The following is a 20,661-nucleotide window of genomic DNA, read 5'->3' as shown; positions in this document are numbered from 1 at the left end:
TTGTATGGGCAGTGATTCTGTAACGCAACTGAGCACAAGCCCTAAGGCTGGTTTCACAGTGGGACGTTACAGGCGCACATTAGAGCAGCCTGTAACGCACAGCAATGAAAAATCAATGGGCTGTTCACAGTGTCCACGTTGCGCTACATAGTAACGCTGCGCCACCAGACAACGTACTGCATGCAGTACTTTCTAAGCGGCAGAGCCGCATTAGACTGCTTGCACATGCTCAGTAACGTTGGGGAGGAGCGGAGAGCGGCCAGGCACATGGCTAATTAATATTCACTGTACTCAGTGACGTGCAGTGTTTACTTCCTGGAGCGGCCGCTCTGTGCAGCGATTGGCCGGCGGGACCACGTGATGCCGCATGCGCACAAGAGTATGCATCACGGACGCCAGAGTGAGCTGCACAACGCGGCTCACTCTGACGTCCACCTTAGAGAGCACCAGGCGTTGCGTTAGGGGCACGTTATGCGACCATAACGTCCCCTAAAACGCAACGTCCTGGTGTGAAACTAGCCTAAAAGTCTGGTAATTTACTGAAAAACTGTATGACAATTCACTAAGTTTTTTTTTATCTCGTGGTATATCAGTGGGTAGGTTTGGAGTGGCACACCTTGCTGTATTGGTTGGGTGCATAACCTTGGGTGCAAAGCAACACCCTATGTAAAGCACACAAGTCCAAGAATCGGTCAGCACACCAAGCTTCTCAGGAGCAAGAAATGTTGTTTTATTCCATCAAATGCATGTGTCAAACACTAAATGTTGAAAATTGTTTCGCGGCCACACAGTGTCCCCTTCTTCAGAACATAGCAGACATATTGCACTTGCAAGTTAAGAAAAGTGTGATCGGCACTAGATGCTATTGGCAGCCTATCGTGGGGTTCACGTGGACAACTCACTGTGCCTTCAGATAGCGTAATCCAATTGCTTCCATTGTTTGTATTGTGAGATGCATTAGTTCTTAATGCACCTGTTTCACTGCAATGAGTACCCTATGCAGTGAGTACCTATCAGGTGCATCTTGGTTAGATGTGCAACCATTTCATTTTCTCCCCATTGCATAGTAATCCAATGATAAATAGTAGAAGAACAGGATCCGGGCACCAGTCTCGTTGCAAAGATTCCACAATTTATTTCATCCTCAAGACAAATAGACAACCAAGGCAGGTCTGATAGCTGTTTCACAAGCTACGCTTGCTTCCTCAGAGACAATGAGACTGGTGCAATGAGACTGGTGCCTGGACCCTGTTCTTCTACGGTTTATCATTTGTCTGCACTGTTCTGAAGAAGGGGACACTGCATGGCCCCAAAAACATTGTTAACATTTAGTGTTTGACATGCATTTGATGGAATAAAACAACGTTTTTCGCTCATGAGAATGTTGTTGTGCTGACCGATCCTTGTACTAGTACACTCCCCAATCCAGGCAGGCGCAGCATCCTCTCTTCTCTCCCTCACTCATGTCAGTCTGCAAGCATTAGCGGAGCTCTGGCTCCCAAAGCGACGTGACATGGGGATGTAGAGCACGCCAAGCTTGCAGAGTGGCGTGAGGGAGAAGAGAGAACTCTGCGCCCGGCACTGGATGGGTATATGCAGTATATACTTGTTAGAAGTAAAATCAGTTTAGGGCAAAACTGTACTTACTGTAATGAACCGTACTGAAGATATTCTCTTGGGATTGGTGATCGTGCCAATAACTGATGCCGTTTCCAGTTTGTATACATCCACTTTGTTCTGTACCACTACTATATAATTTTCTCCACAAGGAGACCACTGAACTATATGTGCATCTATAGGCAGAAAAATATTGTATTAATCTAATATATGCATATAGGCAGAGGTTTATTGTGGATAGATATATATATATATATATATATATATATATATATATATATATATATATATATATATATATATATATATATATATATATATATATATATATATATATATATATAAAAACACACAGCAAACTTGCAGGTTATTTTGTCTGTTGCCCTTTGGACACCTTGTAAAACCAGTAACTAACTACAAGCAGCTTAAAGAGAACCTGAACTGAAAATTAAAGCGGAATATAACCCTGCATTTCAACTTTGCTCTAAAACATTATTTACAGCATATTATATGCAAAAAGCATTTTTTTTTTTTTTACTAGACTAGCATTGGAAGGGTTAAACACAGAGGTTTAAAGTTCCGTGGAGAGATATGCAGAAGTTCAGATTGTTTTATTCTATTTAGTTAAATGTATCTATTGAGAAATGTTACACACTCTTTGGCTGTCCTCCAGCTCCTCAGTCAGAGAGAGTGAGTCACATTCAACACTTAGATACATTTATGTAAACAAAATGTATCTAGGTCAGCTTCGGATGCGTCTGCAGAAATCTCCAGGAACTTTACAGCTCTGTGTAACCCTTCCAATGCTGGTCTAGTAAAAAAAAAAAATGCTGGTTGCATATAATATACTGTAAATAATGTTTTAGAGCAAAGAGGAAATGCAGGGTTATATTACGCTTTTTAAAACTCAAAATAAACATACTTACCTTCTGTGTAGTCCCCTCATCAATCTCTTTCTCCTCTACTGTGTCCTGTTTGTCTACTGTGATAAATGGAATTCTCTGTCCTCCATTTGGAAAATGGCCATTACCCCATAACAGCTTCCTGGTCAGCACACTGTTAAACTGATACATCGCCCACTTGAGCCATAGAAAAACAGACATTACTTAGCACATTCAGTTGTAACTGACAGCAGCTGATATATATAACTGACTGCAACTGGTAAATTTCAGTTCTGACAAAATCTTGTCAGAACTGGAAGGGATCACTGTAAGAAGAAAATGGTGAGCTTCTGAGAGGAACTGATGGCGAGGTTAGTATGTAATATTCATTTGCAGCTACATCATGTGTTTATTTCAAATAATTTTACTCAGGTCAGGTTCTCTTTAAGCGGATAAGGTATATGCTGGAATAACTGATCAAAATTAAACTCACACCTGGGATTCCATCACAGTGTAAGGTGACCGTATTATCTGAAAATCTATGCGCAATGTGTGGAAGGAATAGATCCCTCTCAGATCAGAATCTGATCTGAGATGGATACATACATTAGCCAAAAAGGGTTCCCATCTAGAAGTTTATGAATACCTTAAGTATTCCCTATTTGGGATGGTCAATGAGATGCGGCGAATTTCAAACAGATGCAGCATTACGCAAATTTTGTATGTATGCAGCTTGAAAATTAACCAATCAAATCCTGCTGAGGAAAAATTGAATTGGTCCATTTTCAAGTTGCATAAAATTTGCATAATCTTTTCAGTTCGAAATTTGCATCTCATTGATCATCCCTATTCCCTATGCCTAGAAGGAGGCTGCCAGAAATAAAGAAGAAGAAAAAAAGAAAAAAAAAAACAAAGAAAAAACAAAGAAAAAACAGTCTTGGAAAAGAGAGCAGACACTACTAAAAAAAAACATTTTTTCTGGACATACTAAAAGAAGTCCCAATGGGCTGCTAGATTTAGCCCGAACACACAGTGTAATGAGAAATACTTTCATTGGACAGTTGAGATTTAAAAAAAAAAAAAAAAAAAAAAAAAAAAATTCTCAAACAAACACAAGAGAAGTGGTATTACAGAGGTCAAGTGCAACTTAAGCCTCATACAGATACCACAGGAACTCGGAAGAGGCACCCATCCAGGACAGTCTTGGGTGAGAATAGTGTGGGTGTGTGTGCGTGTGCGTGTCCAACCATCATGCTGGACCTTTCATCAAACATGAACAGGCACACCATTCCTCTACTAACCCCTTCTGCAGGAAGCTGCCCCCTTGCATTGTCCCTTCTCCCCTCTGCATTGAACGATTGTGCCCAGAACGGTCGCTCTAGTGATCGAGTCACGATCACTACAGGCAACAGTTACTGACCATCTGTACTCCTCTTTAGCCACAATGGAGCAGGTTTATGAAGGTGGGTGCAAAGAAAACTGGAGCAAAAGTGTAACATTGGCCATAGCAACCAGATTCTTTGCTCTAAGTAAAGCCTGATAGTTTACTGAAGGTTCCATGAGATTACTAAACAACTTTTCTGCAAGTGCTCTTTGATCAGGTCCCAACAGTATTAAAATACCAGTTAATATTTAACACAAGATTACCATACTTACATAGAACCACTGCAATGCATCAAGCATAAGCAAAACCTCTTAAAGACTAAACTAATACAGAATGACACGAAATTAAAAACTCACTTTGCTTGATATTTTTTATAAACGCAGATCGGCCTTCAACAAGGTTCCAGGTCCTGAATAAAAAAGAAAATATTTAGAACGGCATTATGCAAAGCTGTTTACAGAACTAATGTAGCACAAACTCATGGAAACACTGGCATTCAGCCAGGTAAACCAATTACAGTATCCAGAGGACACAAGAAAATCAATCCGCCAGCTTTGTTAGATCACTGGAAAACAGACACAACATTGATTAAATAGAAGGCTTGTGTAATCAAGTTGATATACAAATCAGGATTTGCAACTTCTTGAAATTCACATTTAAATAGGACATCTCTAGACTCCAGATTACTGTCTGCTGCTGGCCATATTTCAAACTCAGAAACATCATCTAATGTTTTGGAGAAGTGCTCAAACAGCAAAGAAGATATTCAAATTCTGTTTACAGATAGACGTGATTTGCATCATCAACAGGTTACCTGACCTCAGGGAAAGAGAGAGGAGGAGGAAGCCTTCCTCAGTACCCAAGTGGAAAGAGGCGCCCAGGGTAAAATAAAAACCCTTGGGAAAAAAAAAAAAAAAAAAAAAAAAAAAAAAGGCTGTCTGAGGTAAGCCACCTCACTTTTTTCGCTTTAACTGTTTTTTAGCTCAAGGGGTAGCAGCCAGGAAGGGGGGCACAGCGGCACATGCCCCATTCTGCGCTCCCCCTCTTTTTTTTTTAAATCAATCCATCAGCGAACTCACTCACTTCCTTGTTCTACCGTTCGCTGCATCACTTCCTGCAATGCCGCCCACTGAAGTATGGAGGGCGGCATTGCAGGAAGTGATGCGGTGCGCAGTGCAACGCAAGGAAGCGAGTTCCCCGTTCACTGATGGATTGATTTTAAAGACACTTGCTGAAGGGGGAGCGGGGAAGGAGTGACCCAGGTGAGGGAGGGGGTCTGAGCCCCCTCCCCATTGCTGTGCCTGCTGCTCCCCTTCCTGGCTGCTACCCCCTTCAGCATGGCGGCCCCCTCCCCACCCACAGACAGGGCTGAGACACTGGAAACAAATCAGTTTCTGTGTCCAAAGCTGTCTGTGTAAAGGGAGATCCGTTTTTACATTGGTTTTCACTACCCCTGCGTGTATCTGGGGTTCGTGAAAACCCGGCAAATCCGGACCCTCTGTTTAGTTTTTAAAAGCAGATACCCTGGATCGCCCACGGATCCGCTATTTTTAACATTTGTATCCGTGGCCCTGGTTTTGGTCCGGGTCTAAAAAACAGAGCCAAGGATATGTTTTTAAAACAAATGTGAACCGAGCCTTACTTTCTAGGGCTACTGTAAGAAGAATTTGACTAAGCCGGCTATCGTGGACTTTCATGCAAACATATCGAGTAACATAGGCAAACTAAATCATTCATACATGAAGCAACTGATGAGAGATGGCTTTGTGAGCATCAGCATTTTTTTTCTATATGAGCACAACTCTATACTATAAAAAATAAAATAAATAAATAAAAAATATATATACCTTAAAGTTTTGTCTGTCCCCACAGATAAGGCTAATTTTCCAGAAGGGTGAATTGAAAGAGACGAGACATGACCTCTGTAGACAGATCAAGGTTATACAGCCGTTTAGACTCAATCACAAATTAAATGTTTACTTCTGAAAAAAAATTCCTAAAATTGAACTTGAAACTAGTGACACACAGGCGAAATGAAAAATAGAACTTAAAGAGAACCCGGGGTGGGTTTGAAGAATATTATCTGCATACAGCGGCTGGATCTGCCTATACAGCCCAGTCTCTGTTGCTATCCCAAACCCCCCTAAGGTCCCCCTGCACTCTGCAATCCCTCATAAATCACAGCCGTGCTGCTGACAAACAGCTTGTCAGAGCTAGCTGTGTTTATCTCTATAGTGTCAGTCTGCTGCTCTCCCCGCCTCCTGCAGAACTCCAGTCCCCGCCTGCATCCCTTCCCTCCCTGCTGATTGGAGGGAAGGGACGGGGGCAGGGACCGGAGCTATGCAGGAGGCGGGGGAGCAGCTGAGACTGACACTACAGATGTAAACACAGCCTCACAGCACGCCTGTGATTTATGAGGGATTGCAGAGTGCAGGGGGACCTTAGTGGGGTTTGGGATAGCAACAGAAGCTGGGCTGTATAGGCAGATCCAGCCTCTGTATGCAGATAACATTCTTTAAACACACCTCGGGTTCTCTTTAAAGTTCAGAGATTGTGGTGATGTACAGCGTTTGTCTGACCTGATCTCCTTTTGTTTTCCAGTTCCACTGTTCTCACTAAACCTACAACTTTTTCTCCAAAAACTAATAGGACAGCACACAAATCTGCATTGATTATCCCTACCACCACAAGTCTGTGCCAACAGCTATGCTAGGCCACATTCTGTGATGTCAAGATGATGCTGCTGGCTTTGCTGCATTATAGGAAGTTGACTGAACCAGACACAGAAATACTGTCACATACTGTATAGACATGCAGGCCGACCTTGTAATGGCCTCTCCAGACTGGCTTCCACACTTAACCACTAGATATAGACACTTGGCTAGAGAAACTCTATGGCCTCAATTCACCAAGCTTTATCAAACACTTTACCAAACGTTTAATAATTTACCTCATGGGTAAAATCTAATTTTTAATTCACTAAGGTGTTACAGATTTATTGAATGTTTTATCCATAAAACATTTTGATAAATATATAACACGGTGGCGAGGCAGCACGGTGGCGTAGTGGTTAGCTCTCTCGCCTTGCAGCGCTGGATCCCAGCCAGGGCACTATCTGCAAAGAGTTTGTATGTTCTCTCCGTGTCTGCGTGGGTTTCCTCCGGGCACTCCGGTTTCCTCCCACATTCCAAAAACACACGGATAAGTTAATTGGCTCCCCCTAAAATTGGCCCTAGACTACAGTACTTACACTACATAATATAGACATATGGCAATGGTAGGGATTAGATTGTGAGCCCCTTTGAGGGACAGTTAGTGACAAGATATATATATACATTGTACAGCGCTGCGTAATATGTTGGCGCTATATAAATAATAAATAATAACACTCAATTTTAGATTTTAACCATGAGGTAAATTATCAAACATTCGGTAAAGTGTTTGATAAAGCTTAGTGAATTGAGGCCTTTGTGTACACACCAATATTGCTTGTACATGACTAACTTAGTTCAAATCAAGTACAGGTATCTGGCTGCAACTGAACACAAAACCTACTTTAACCACTTAAGCTCTCAGTCGTTTTCACTTTATGCATCAGAGCAATGTTCACCTCCCTAACCACTTAAGCTCTCAGTCGTTTTCACTTTATGCATCCGAGCAATGTTCACCTCCCATTCTATAACTTTATCACTACTTATCACAATCAACTGATCTATATCTTGTTTTTTCCACCACCAATTAGGCTTTCTTTGGGGGGTACATTTTGCTAAGAGCTACCTTACTGTAAATACATTTTAACAGTAAGAATAAGAAAAAAAAATGAAAAAATTCATTATTTGTCATTTTTCGGCCATTACAGTTTTAAAATAATACATGCCTCCATAATTAAAACCCACGTATTGTATTTGCCCATTTGTCAGTTATTTCACCGTTTAAATTATGTCCCTATCACAATGTATCGCGACAATATTTTATTTGGAAATAAGAGCATTTTTTCCGTTTTGCATCCATCACTATTTACAAGCTTATAAAAAAAAAAAAAAAAAAAAAAAAAGAGAAATATTTTATCTTTACATAGATATTTAAAAAGTTTAGACCCTTAGGTAAATATTTATGTGTTTTTTTATAGTAATGTTTTTGTTTTTTTATTAAACATTATATGTGGGCATTTTTGGGAGGGTGGGATATAAATTGTGTTTTATTTGGGGAAATATTTGTGTATTGTACTTTTTTTTACTTTTACTTGTAGTTTTACTTTTTGGCCACAAGATGGCAATCTCGATTTTGTTTACATGACGTCACTAAGCGTACAATGTACGCTTAGAGGGACATAGCTTCAGAAAAAGCGTAGCTTCCGAGAGAAGCTGTCGCTTTTTCAGCGGGGGAGAGGAATCAGTGATCGGGCACCATAGCCCGATACATTGATTCCTGGGCTACCGAAACCGCGGTCGGGAGTGCGCGTGCACGCGCTTGATCGGGCGCGGGAGCGCGCCTGTCCTCCTTGACGTTTTTATACGTCAAGGAGGACAAAGTGGTTAAAAAAAAAAAGAAGCTCTACTTTGCAACGTGCCATCACTTCAACAGCCATTTTAAAAGTTAATTATACAGTAGTTTTCAAAGTGAAGCTGAAAAAAAAAAAGCTTGATAGGCGTTGAGAGAGTAAAAGCTCTGGATCTCAGAGCAGGGATATCGAACTGCCGCCCTCGTGGGCCACGGTCCTCACACCTTTTTTTAATTTATTTATTTTTACACAGTTCCATTTAATTTATGGGATTGAATCAGGAAAGGTGGGGGTCATCAAGTAGAACACATGCCTCAATCCATCTTATACACTGGCATGGATATGACCCTTGAAGACTGGAGTTTGCCATAGACATTTCCCGGTCCTCTCTCTCCCCTGTCTGTTAAATCGCTGCACCTTTGGGATCCCTCAAGTCAGCTTTGGAAGCACTTGCATCCCAAGTGCTTACAAAGACATCTGCATACAAACTCAACCGTGCACAGTACGGATCTGCTTGTCTTTGTAAATACTTGATAACAAATGTTGGGGGGGGTGTAGGTCAAAGAACTTCACTGGGGCCTGGTTGCGGAACAAGGGGATGGAGTTAGGAAAGGGAAGGCTCTTTGGGATCTAGAGCTTTTTTGAGCATCTAACTAATTTTTTTAAGTTTCCAATCAGAAGAGAAGAAGGCGATAGGCACAGCTGCTAAAATACCCTTTATTGTGGCTGGGTTGGCTAAAAAAAAAAAAAAAAAAAAAAAAAGAGCTTACAGCAGTGGGGGAGGGGGAAAGGACAAGTTTAAAGCTAATGTAACCCTGTAACGCATTCTACAATTACAGCCACTCACAGCCTGGAAATTTGCCCTAAGCTCCTCTCCTAAAATAAGGAAGAAAAACCATATCACTACCCCTATCACAGCTTTAAAAGCAGCTAGCTCAGATATTAGATTAACCCGTTGGATTGCAGCAGGAATAACATCTATTGAACAAAAAGCCAACCCTCTCATCAGATCATTTTCATCCCTAAAGCAGGAATTTAACCTTTCGGATAATGAAATATTCACATATATGCAGATCTCCCACCTACTCTCAAAACAACCCTTTACCCTAACACAGATGCATGAAAAACTTTATGGGAGCTTATATATACAGCCAAATACAGGAAGAAAGGAATATCTGTAGGATATAACTCACTTATGGAAGCCTCCCAGTCCCCATTAATCAAATACCTCAGAATATAGGAATACGATCTGCAAACTACACTACCATTACCGCAAATACTCTCGGCTATCCACTCGGTTAAGACATATTCCAAATGCATATCTCATTCCGAAACGATCAGGAAAATTATATGCAAATGGTATATTACCCCCAACATTTTATCTAAAATCCATCCAGCCATTCTTCGAACTGTTGGAGAAACTGTACACAAGTAGGCACTCTACACCACATTTTATGGACATGCCCTGCAGTGAAACCATTATGGAACACAATAGGGAGATTAATCTCAAATGCAACAAACATAAAATTCCAGCTATCTCCAGAGATAGCATTATTCCACATAGGGATAACTAACTTCCCTGGTGAAGACCAAATGGCAGTTTCACACATTATTTGCGCAACCAGACAACTGCTCCTCTCCAACTGGAATCAAACCTCAATTCCCTCACTCTCCCAGATATTAAACCTAGTTGACCAAAACCTCAAGATTGAGCATCTCCACAGATCCAAAAACAACTCTCCTCTCCCGGTGGCCCCGATGCTGCGCTGGCTCCTCCGTTCTCGTCCCACGCCGAGGGGACATCAGAAGTGTTCGGGAGCAGAGTCCTCCCGAAGACAGGCGGCGCACACGCGTCATAGAGGGCGCACGCATGTGCAGTGTAGAGCGGCCAGTCTTCGGGAGCACTCGTGACTCTGATGAAGCAGGGCTAGTCCCTGCAAAACAGCTATTAGACTTGTCCTCCCACTCCCACTGCTTTAGCAGCTGTGCCCATCTCCTTCTCTTCTGATTGAAATTGTGGACTACCATTGGAGCATGCTGCAGGTAAGCCCAGTGTGGCAGTATCCACCCTTGCTGCATTTTGTGCAAGTGCTTTTTCCTCTCCATATTTGCATTTTTTTTTAAGTGTCTGCAGCTGCTATAGGATTCTGATAAACCTAACTGCAACTGTGGCAAGATCATATGATTTGGGGGTAAAATGAGTTTTCACATCCATATAACACTGGATCAGAAGACTGCACAAAGCTTGTTAAATGGTAATAAAGCTGTATAAAGATGATTTGATGGAGTATTTTACTTATTTGGGAACGCAGAGATGCACATTTTGGCCTAGTGCACACCAGAGCGTTTCGGCTGCGGTTTGCGATCCGCTTGCGGGTGCGGATCTGCTAGGGTAATGTATTTCAATGGGCTGGTGCACACCAGAGCGGGAGGCGTTTTGCAGAAACTCATACTCCCGGGCTGCTGCAGATTTTGGATTGCGGATGCGTTTCTGCCTCAATGTTAAGTATAGGAAAAACGCAAACCGCTCTGAAAAACGGCACTTCAGAGCGGTTTGCCAGGCGTTTTTTGTTACAGTAGCTGTTCAGTAACAGCTTTACTGTAACAATATATGAAATCTACTACACCAAAAACGCTTCCCAAAACCGCAAAATGCTAGCTGAAACGCTGCAGAAAAAGCGTTTCAAAATCTGCTAGCATTTTGCGGATCTGCCAGCGGTTTTTGGTGTGCACCAGGCCTAAAAGTGTATGTGGCCAAACAAGTGGTAATTACGATGTCGCCACACACTCTGGTCCTTGTAATAGAAATCAATCAATGAACAGAATCATGTTTGCCAATTGTGATTTTTCAGCTTTTCTGTTATGGGGTTAAGGCTATGTACACATCGTGCTTTCGGCCAAGATTTAACATTTTGATCAAAGGTGCTCGAAATATCATCAATCAACATGTGAAAGGTCACCTTAAGTACAGTATATCTATCTCTATATCTATACAGTATCTATATCTATAGCCATATCTATAGCCATAGCCATATCTATAGCCATAGCCATATCTATAGCCATAGCCATAGCTATAGCCATAGCCATATCTATAGCCATAGCCATAGCCATATCTATAGCCATATCTATAGCCATAGCCATATCTATAGCTATAGCCATATCTATATCTATAGCCATATCTATATCTATAGCCATAGCTATCTATATCTCCCTCTCTATATCTCTCTCTCGATTACTCTCTATATATCCCTCGATATCTCTCTATCTGGTAAAATAAGTTTACCTATTATAAAAAAAAATCAGTTTGAATACATAATTTCCAATGCCAAAACAAAATGAGTCACTTTTCATCAAGCTCACTGTTAAAGACAGGAAAAGGACATCAGTCATGCAGCAACTCACTTATGTGCTTTGAAGGTCTGCAGGCACTCCCACTTCTTAGTATTCCACACACAGATTAGTCCATCTTCTGCCCCGCTTAAGAGGTGTGTATTACCATAAAATTCCAAACACGTAATGGTACCTGAATATGTGAGAAATTAAGAGTATAACTTCCCATTTTATTGAAAAGCCAAACATTTTGTAATGTTTATGTTAAAAATAACATTTTCATTTCAATCTCCAGCCATTTATAGTTTGCTAAAACTGCCAGATTTCACTTTTTTTGCAGCCATGGTGAAAGTACACTGCATGGTCTACAGAAAGCCCCCAAATTCACATCACGTTCCAAAACAACAAGAGTGTAGGCTGCACCCACCAACCAATTTTAATGTGCTCCAGGTGCAGGCCTCCCTGCCCTGGGAGGTGAAGCAACTGAAAAAGAAAAAAAAAAAAAAAAAAAAAAAAAAACCAACCAACAACTTAAGGATGACCCAGCACCGTCATTTTAAAATTAATTAGCTCTATATTTTCATTTTCAAAGCACGATTCAGGTTGATAAACAGATGTAATAGGATAATACAGCCAAAGAAGCTAGGTTTCAGGAGGACCACCCCCCTTTCACAAGCCCGTACAGGATCTAATGAAATAACATCGTCCCAAACATTATTATATAGTCTTGGTTCCACACGGGAACAAATTACATAGAATTCACACTGCAGCAATTCACACAACATGCTGCTGTGTGAATTCAGATTGGTTCCGGTTTGCTTATTTTGCCTATAACTACACAAATTCTGAATGCTTAATTTGCCTTTAACTACCGTCTTTCACCTAAAGTAAGACATCCCCTGAGAATTAGACCTAGCAGGAATCTCAAGAATGCTTGAAATGTAAGACATCCCCCGAATTTAAGCCCTAGCTAGAAGCCCACATGACACCAGCAAGTCACGCTTAATACAAAGGGTGGATACAGGAGAGCAGCAGTATAATGCGAGTTCTACACAGTCCTATATATGTGTCAGGCAATTTATGTTTTTGTTGGAGCCAGCCCTCCTGATCTGTTTGTGATAAGCATCAGCAGCACTTCACCTCTTCCCAGGACACACACACAGCTTATCCTGTGCTCTGGGGAGCCTGACAGAGTTCTCTACCTGCAAGAAATACAATATGAGATTTTCTGGGCAATTTACTGTCAGATTGATTATTTCCAACATGTTTGATTTGCTTTCCGACCATTTTCCGATTTCTGTGCACATTAATAGGAAATTGATCGGAAAATGCCCAGAAATTGATCAGAAAGCAAAATCGAACATGTTTGAAAGAATCAATCTGACAGTAAATCAGCCAGAAAATCTCATAGTGTGTACCCAGCATCATCATCATAAATGAGAGCCAATATCTGCAAACCACAAGCTCTGTGTATGTTGCACATGTTTCAGCATGGCATACAGTATGTACATTTTGTATAGGAAAACTACCAGCGTTTGCCCAAAAATAAGGCATACTCTGAAAATGAACCCTAGCACATCTTTTAGAGCAAAAATTAATATAAAAAAAAAAAAAAAAGACAGTGTCTTATTTTCAGGGAAACACGGTAGGTAAATTCTGAATGCTTATTTTGCCTATAACTAGGTAAACTCTGAAAGCAATCATGTTGAATAGAACAGCAGGACAAGATTACCTTTACAACTGAACTTTATCAAATGAAAAATAATTTGTGTAGCTATACAACATGATTACAACCTCTCCTGTCAGTTATTCCCCGGTAGCAGCATTGAAGTTTAAAGAGAACCTAAACTGAAAAGGATATGGATTTGTCCTTTTAAAATACTAGTTGCCTGGCTGTCCTGCTGATGCTGTATCTCTAAAGCCCCATCTACACGATATTATTCTTTGTACGATTTTATTTACGATCCGATTAAATCAGACATGTCCGATCAGGATTCGATCCAATTCGATTTACCATTGCAAAACAATGGCAAATCGAATTGAATCCCGATCGGACATGTCGGAATTTAATCGGATTGTAAATAGAATCGTACAAACAATCGTATCGTGTAGATGGGGCTTAATACTTTCAGCCACAGCCCCTGAACAAGCATGCAGATCATGTGCTCTGACTGAAGTCGGACTGGATTAGTTCATGCTTGTTTCAGGTCTCTGATTCAGCCACTGCTGCCGCCAAAGAGGTCAACAGGACTGACAGGCAACTGGTATTGTTTAAAGAGAACCCGAGGTGGGATTTAATTATGTTAGTGGGGCACAGAGGTTGTGCACACTAACACCAGCTTCTGTTGCCCCATGGTGTGCCTCCAGGACCCCCCTTGCTCGCCGCTATACCGCCCGCAGTGCTAGCAACACACAGCGTGTTGCCAGGACAATGTTTACCTATGCCTGTTAGCGCCGCTCCCCCGCCTCCTCTGTATCGGCGGGGGAGCTGCTACTCACATCTGCTCACATCTACAGTACTTCCTGTGAATTACAAAGCCCCACCTCCTCATGTGTCTAGTGTAATGCCAGAAATCCAGAAAATGTCTTTTGGCATCTACTGTTCTTTCCATTTTGATCAAGTAGCTAAATCCAGAGAGGACATAAAGAAAATTGTATAGCAGTTCCAAATGCAATCAGTCACCCTTTTGCTACTGTAACCTTAGAAGTGTTTACATTAGCTACTTGGGTGACTAATCATACTCTGTTGAGGTGGCCTACATCAGGCGACTTGGCGGCCAACCAACCATCCGATTAGATTATAAAAATTGGATGAAAATCCATGACACCAAGTGCATGTCCGACCAACAATGCAACCAATTTTGGCCCGAATTCGGTTGCATATATCAGGCCGTTGTGGTCGGTTGCAAGGCGGTAATGGCGAGCGATATTGGCAGGGCTGTAGAGTTGAGGAGTTGGAGCAATTTTGGGTACCTGGAGTTGGAGTCGGTGGTTTCATAAACTGAGGAATCTGAGCTGGAGTCTAATGATTTTTGTACCCACTCCATAGCCATGCAAGGGCTGTGGGGTAAGAATCAGATTTTTTTGTACCGACTCCAGGCCCATAGATATCAAGACATGCGGCTAACCAACCCCCCCACCCCCACGGTGCTGTTCCACTAATGTATAAATAATGTGTAATTAATACATTACCTGTCCTGGTCAGTGTCCGTCCATCTTCTGAATCCCTGCTCTTCCCCATACACGCCGCATAGCACGCTGGCTATGGAAGAGCAGCAGATTCAGAAGACGGATGGGCACCGGGACAGGTAATGTATAAATGCTTTAGGGGAACAGCGGTGAGGCCACAGATGTGGCGAGCGCAACCTATTCCCAAGAGATTTCATGCTGAAATTGATCAGGAATCGGCCTGCGGTGCATGGGCAGCCGACAGATTCAATTACAGAGAGATGTCTCTTGGTCGAATCTGCACATACATCACTAGATGTATGGCTACTTTTAAAAAATATCAACATCTGGTTTCAAATAGCTGAAATGGCTGCCAGGTTTAAGTTAAGTTAACCCTTCCTGCTCCCTTTTCACAGCCATTATCCCGGGTTGTTGTGAAGTTCATCAAGTGCAACTTATTTTATCTGTTTGAAGCAGAATCTTCCTACTCCCCCTCCAAAATGCTTAAAGGAGTTATCAGCCAAAATCTAAAAAAAATTTGCTTTACTCACCAGGGGCTTTCTCCAGCCCCTTGCAGCCAACTGTCCCACGCCAACTGATCAGCGCCGTTGTCCTGGCCTCCACGCACGGTGCAGAGGCCGACCCCTAGGCCATCCTCACTGCGCCTGCGCGAATCACCGCTGTCAATCAAGCCCATGTTGTACGCAGCTTACTGAACAGGCGCACCGTGCGCGGAGTCCGGGACGGCGTTGGATAGTCGGCTGCAAAGGGCTGGAGAAAGCCCCAGGTGAGTAAAGCAACATTTTTTTACATTTTGGCTGATAACTCCTTTAATGTGTTTGTTTGCTCTTAGCTTATGGGCAATTAAGTCAAATTAGAGTCCTGATCTGCCTTCCATGTTCTGTTGCTTGCAACTGGCTTGCCAACTGAGGAAGTAGAATACTACCTGTAACTAAACCTTAAATGTAAAAAGATGAGGTAAAAATGTAAGGTTTTTTTTTTTTGTTTTTGTTTTTTTAATTATGAACCACATTTTTAATGTTATTGAGCTGCTCTGGGAGTTAAAAATGATGCTTGATTCCCTTTAAAAGGTTGAAGATATAATTTATAGAACACACGACCATATGATATATAAAGACAGCTGCATTGTACTAGCAATCAAATGCAGATTACAGAATTCCAGTTAAATATATAAATCTTCAGATAAAAATAAAATACTAGTTAGTACATATCGGCTCAGAGAAAAATGCTTGGCTTCTACAATGAAACTGGAACCTTATTTGGCTAAGATAGGAGAGTTATTTCTTGCCCTGCTGGTTGGCGATGTCACAATGAGGCGTCATCTGCAGCCTGCTGCTCTACTTTGACTGGCATTTGGGAAGAGCTATGGGTGGAGTAGCCTCATCCTAGTCCATCCAGCTAAAGGCACCAACTAATGATGCATTACTGATTGCTGTACAATTTTACCACTTCTATGTAATATGAGGAACTACCTAAAGAATCCATGCAAAGATAATTCACTCATTTTACCCTTCTACTTCATAGATTTGGCAAGTTTGTACAATCTGCGGGCACCTTTAGGCTAATAGCTTTTTAAATAGCATCAGAATAATTATTAATGTGCATACAGTATTAAGAAAGCAGAGCGGTTGACGTGAATCTAAAAGCAGTGCTTCTGCATTTCCTTATGTACACATTACATGGAAAGGAGAGGTGTCCCTTCTCCCCAATTTGACCTGCTTCTCCCATTTCCTGTTCCCATTCCAATCAGTGACTAAGGGTGCTTTTACACTTAATCAGTTGGTACGCGTTTTTTTCTTTTTTCTCTCCATAGCAGTACATTGTGAAAAAGCTTTCAGTTAAACCGCGTTTAGTGTGAACTGTGCCATAGGAAAAGATGGCAATTACTTTGAAATTCAGTTATCATTCAGTTATAACAGAGCAACTGAATTAAGTATAAAAAGGACCATAATTGTCTCTGCCCTGAGAGCTGACAGCTATAGGTCACTTAGCAAAGATGAGGAACTACTCAGGTTACTCTGTAGTATCTGCTATGTAAAAACTCACATACACTTGCAATTTAGCTCACCAAAAACAATCAATCCGTTTCCTTTTTTTAAAATGTATACCGATGCCTCCCAACATCCGCACGACCCATACCTGACTGCTACTGAGTATCATTCTGTTATATACCTTGACAAAGGGGACTCCCTGTGGTCCTGAAACAGTCGTTGGTGACTGGAATGAACATATCGTGTGTTATGTAAATACACCACATTGAACTTTCAGGGTGTGCAGATCCTTTGGATTTTCTAGATTAACGTATTAGTCCTGCACCTTGAACTCCAGTATGGTGTGCAATTCTCTTTCTGATACAGATGCCGATAGGTTCATCCTGCTCACTCTTTACCCCTTCCCTCTACATAGAGCAGTACATGCTGATCAGCGGATTGCTGAACAACAGAGAGGAGGAGCAAAGAGGAGAACAATGCCCTTTGGATTCAAAATTATTCATACAACATACCACTGTGATGTAGCAGCGCTCCATGCTCCACCTTCTTCTTCATGTCATAAATCTGAATGGTTTCATCTTTGCTCCCAGTGGCGACAAATCTATTATTCGCTGCAACCACAGATAAGGAAGCTGTGTGCGCATGGTTTGTAAAATCAGCTGTGGCTGTCCATTGCTGAAATAAAAACAAAACCAAACACATTATCAGCAAATATATTTGCATACAAGGGAAGGTAAAGCAAATAGGTTGCAAACTTTAGCACCAGAAACAAAGCACATTATGAAAAGCTGTCTTATAATACTTTGCACTTTACCCATACTTCATACAAATATGTGGGATCAATTATTTTAGACCACTCTAAGACCAGATTACAGAATAGACAAAGTTTAAATACACATCCCGTATTTTTCAGACCATAAGACGCACCTAGATTTAGAGGACATAAAATCAGGGTCCTCCTCTGTCCCCTGCTTTCCATATGTCCTCCTCTTCCCCCCTCCCAGCTTTCCATATGTCCTCCTCTGCCCCCCTCCATCTACGGCAACAAGATACGGAAGTACCACGTGACACAAAATGCTGCCTCTCATGCCAGGCTTGAATTTGATCCGCCCCCTGCTCCCTTTTTTGATTGGAGCCAAATGTCTTGTGGGCAGGACCAAACTCATCATTGGGGCCAATCACAGCACTCCCTGCTACTCAGGGAGAGAGACTGATGCCCCAACGATCAGAATTTCGATTTATTTCCAACCAAAATAAATCAAATTGATCAATTGTACCAGATGGAACATCCATCTTAAAAGGGGGCAGGGTGAGGACACAAAAGTAGCTTGATGCCCTATAGCGTCTGGACCCCAGAGCCGGCTGATGCACACAGCTTTCCCCCATGGGTAATAGTGCTCCGCTGGGGCGCCCCCTTTCTTTGCAGATTACTCTCAGCAGCGAAAGAGAACTCATCTGACAGGCTGTCGTGCTCCCTCCTCAATTCTGCGTTTTCTGTCCAGCCGGGTCACAGAGAATAGGTGCCTGCAGGGATGGAGATGGCGTGACACAAGAGGAAGCCCACTGACTGGACAGGTTGAATTTACGTGGCTGCCTTAAGTACTTTCAAAACGGGGTCCCGAGTGAGCACTTAACTAGGTGGGAGGCCTGAAGGGCCATCAGCCAGCTTTGGGAAATCTTCCACAGCATGGTTAACCAGATTAATAGATTTAATGCAAAAATCTATTTTAAAAAATTATTTGCAGTGTGTGTCAGAAGTAGATCAGACTCTGATCAGAGAGGGATCAATGTTTTGGATAGGTCACATGGCCATCTACTACGCTATGGCCATTGGCCACCAACCGCACCTTTCTCAGAAGCAACCAGGGTTAGATAATTTAAGCTGACATAGGGCCTGACAGTTGTTCAGAGATCTGTTTACATATTCCATATATGCCGCTACCAAGAGCTTTACATAATAAGCGTGTCCTTGATCACGTGCTATCACATGTTCCCAGCCCTGCACACTCGGTGGGACAACAGAGCTGTGCATGCTTGCCATCACACAGGAGAGCAGCATGCACAATTGGATCGGTCGTCACTATAGTTGATCCCCGGGCAGATCAATTGCCATTGGGGCCTCTGTACACATGCATGATTATTGGAGGAGGTGGTCATTATCAGCCGCCTCAGCCAACTTTAAACAAGCGTGTGTGTGTACGATGCTTAACACAGTCCACCCTGCAAACTATGTATTGATCTGAGTCTATGCGCTTTGAGTCCTATGGGGAAAAAGCACTTTACAAAATGTTATTGTACTACAAAATGTAAGTACACAAAATGTAAAAAAAAAAACAACCGATTTTTCCGTTCAGTTGATGTATTATTTGTTTAAGCAATTGCAAAGTCCCATTCATTTTTATTGAGAGTGACAAACACAATCAAATATTGCAGCAGGCTGTATGTTTGCACTTCAGTAAAAATCAAGTCACAGCAGTCCAAATGACGGACCTATGGGCAATTTTGAGCAACTGTGAAGTCCCAATTATTTTTATTGATTGGGAAAAAAATATTGCAGCAGACTGTATGTTTGCGTTTCAGTGAAAGTCATACCCCAGCAGTCCAAATGATGTGCAGCCAATTACATTACTACAACAGTGTCCTTACAATAGGCAAACTACATTCGTTCTGAAAACCGAATAAAAACGTATGCCGTGTTTAAGGTGCTCAAACACTTTTCTCATCAAATTGAAAAGTGCGTGTTGGTAGAATGACAGCTAGCCAATCAAAGGATAATCTATTTGAGCCCTTATCATATAGTGTATAACCATCACCTTCCGTGATGCTACTCATCAGATGTATTCTGTACAGCCTTGTACACGTGCTACATTGTCATCTTTCACACTAACTGTTACTCAATTGTTGAAGAAACAGTTCAGGTAATAAGCACTGTACAGACATGCTGTTTGGCGACAGGTGTGCTGTTCTATGGAGAGAGAAGGGGGGGGGGGGGGGGACAAGCATCGGACAAGCAAGCCTAGGCAAACCGCCAAATGTTGTCAATGGGGAAACCCACTACATTTTCAGCCAAGACATTCAATCATATCGCATGTACAAAGCTTAAAGCACTGCACAAAATGTCATGTCAGTGCTACTGGTCTGGAGTGTATACATTTAACATATAACAATGAACAGCATGTGACATTTCAGCATCCTGAGTGAGACATCACAGAACACTCTAGAGCCACAGAGCCTCCTCACTCACCTCTCCTGTTGGCTGCACAGCGAAGCCGAATAGAATCTGCTCATAACAGCCACACACCACCTCTATCCGGTCCTCCATGCTGGGCAGTCTGGTAACACGTGAAATCAAAACACAGCCAGCCGGGCCTCTCTCAGGGCCTCTAGCATGAGGTTAGGTGTCTGTAGCATATGCCTGTTCCTGTGTGTCTTGTCATCGCTTGCTGAAATGAACGTGTTTTCATGCAATTTTGACTGACTAAGCTCCGAAAGCCGCTCGAAGTGAATATTATGTGCTGATATTGAACAGGCATTTTGAGAACAGCTAGCCACAGCTGCAGGGAGGGGCATACGAGTACGGAGCTAGTAGGCATTAGTTACATACTACATAGGGCTAGGCAATAGCTGTATTAGCTTAATATCGGGAACCTATAGGAAATTATATTGTGAACACAAAAATAGGTGCAGCAAGCGGAAAAGAACACAAGTGGGCTTGAGATTTTTAGGCGACATCGTCTGTAATGTTATTAGTGCAATGGCTATACTTTT

The 20,661-nt window shown here is 42.0% G+C and overlaps 1 protein-coding gene across 1 annotated transcript in view; it reads right to left on the bottom strand.

The window, feature by feature from the left end:
* Positions 1-20,343, bottom strand: part of PAK1IP1 (PAK1 interacting protein 1) — a 38,361-nt gene extending 18,018 nt beyond the window's left edge. The window contains exons 1-6 of the mRNA XM_068236886.1: positions 20,138-20,343; positions 17,406-17,568; positions 11,786-11,906; positions 5,730-5,804; positions 4,239-4,291; positions 1,648-1,793 (exon numbers count right to left, since the gene is read on the bottom strand). Of these exons, the coding sequence (XP_068092987.1) occupies positions 1,648-1,793; positions 4,239-4,291; positions 5,730-5,804; positions 11,786-11,906; positions 17,406-17,568; positions 20,138-20,215 (636 nt within the window). The 5' untranslated portion in view covers positions 20,216-20,343. The remainder of the gene's footprint in view (positions 1-1,647; positions 1,794-4,238; positions 4,292-5,729; positions 5,805-11,785; positions 11,907-17,405; positions 17,569-20,137) is intronic.
* Positions 20,344-20,661: the final 318 nt, after the last annotated feature.

This window comes from Hyperolius riggenbachi, chromosome 5 (genome assembly GCF_040937935.1).
Source record: "Hyperolius riggenbachi isolate aHypRig1 chromosome 5, aHypRig1.pri, whole genome shotgun sequence".
NCBI lineage: Eukaryota > Metazoa > Chordata > Amphibia > Anura > Hyperoliidae > Hyperolius > Hyperolius riggenbachi.
The sequence above is the reverse complement of the archived record's forward strand: the minus strand, read 5'-3'. Positions and strand labels throughout refer to the sequence as shown.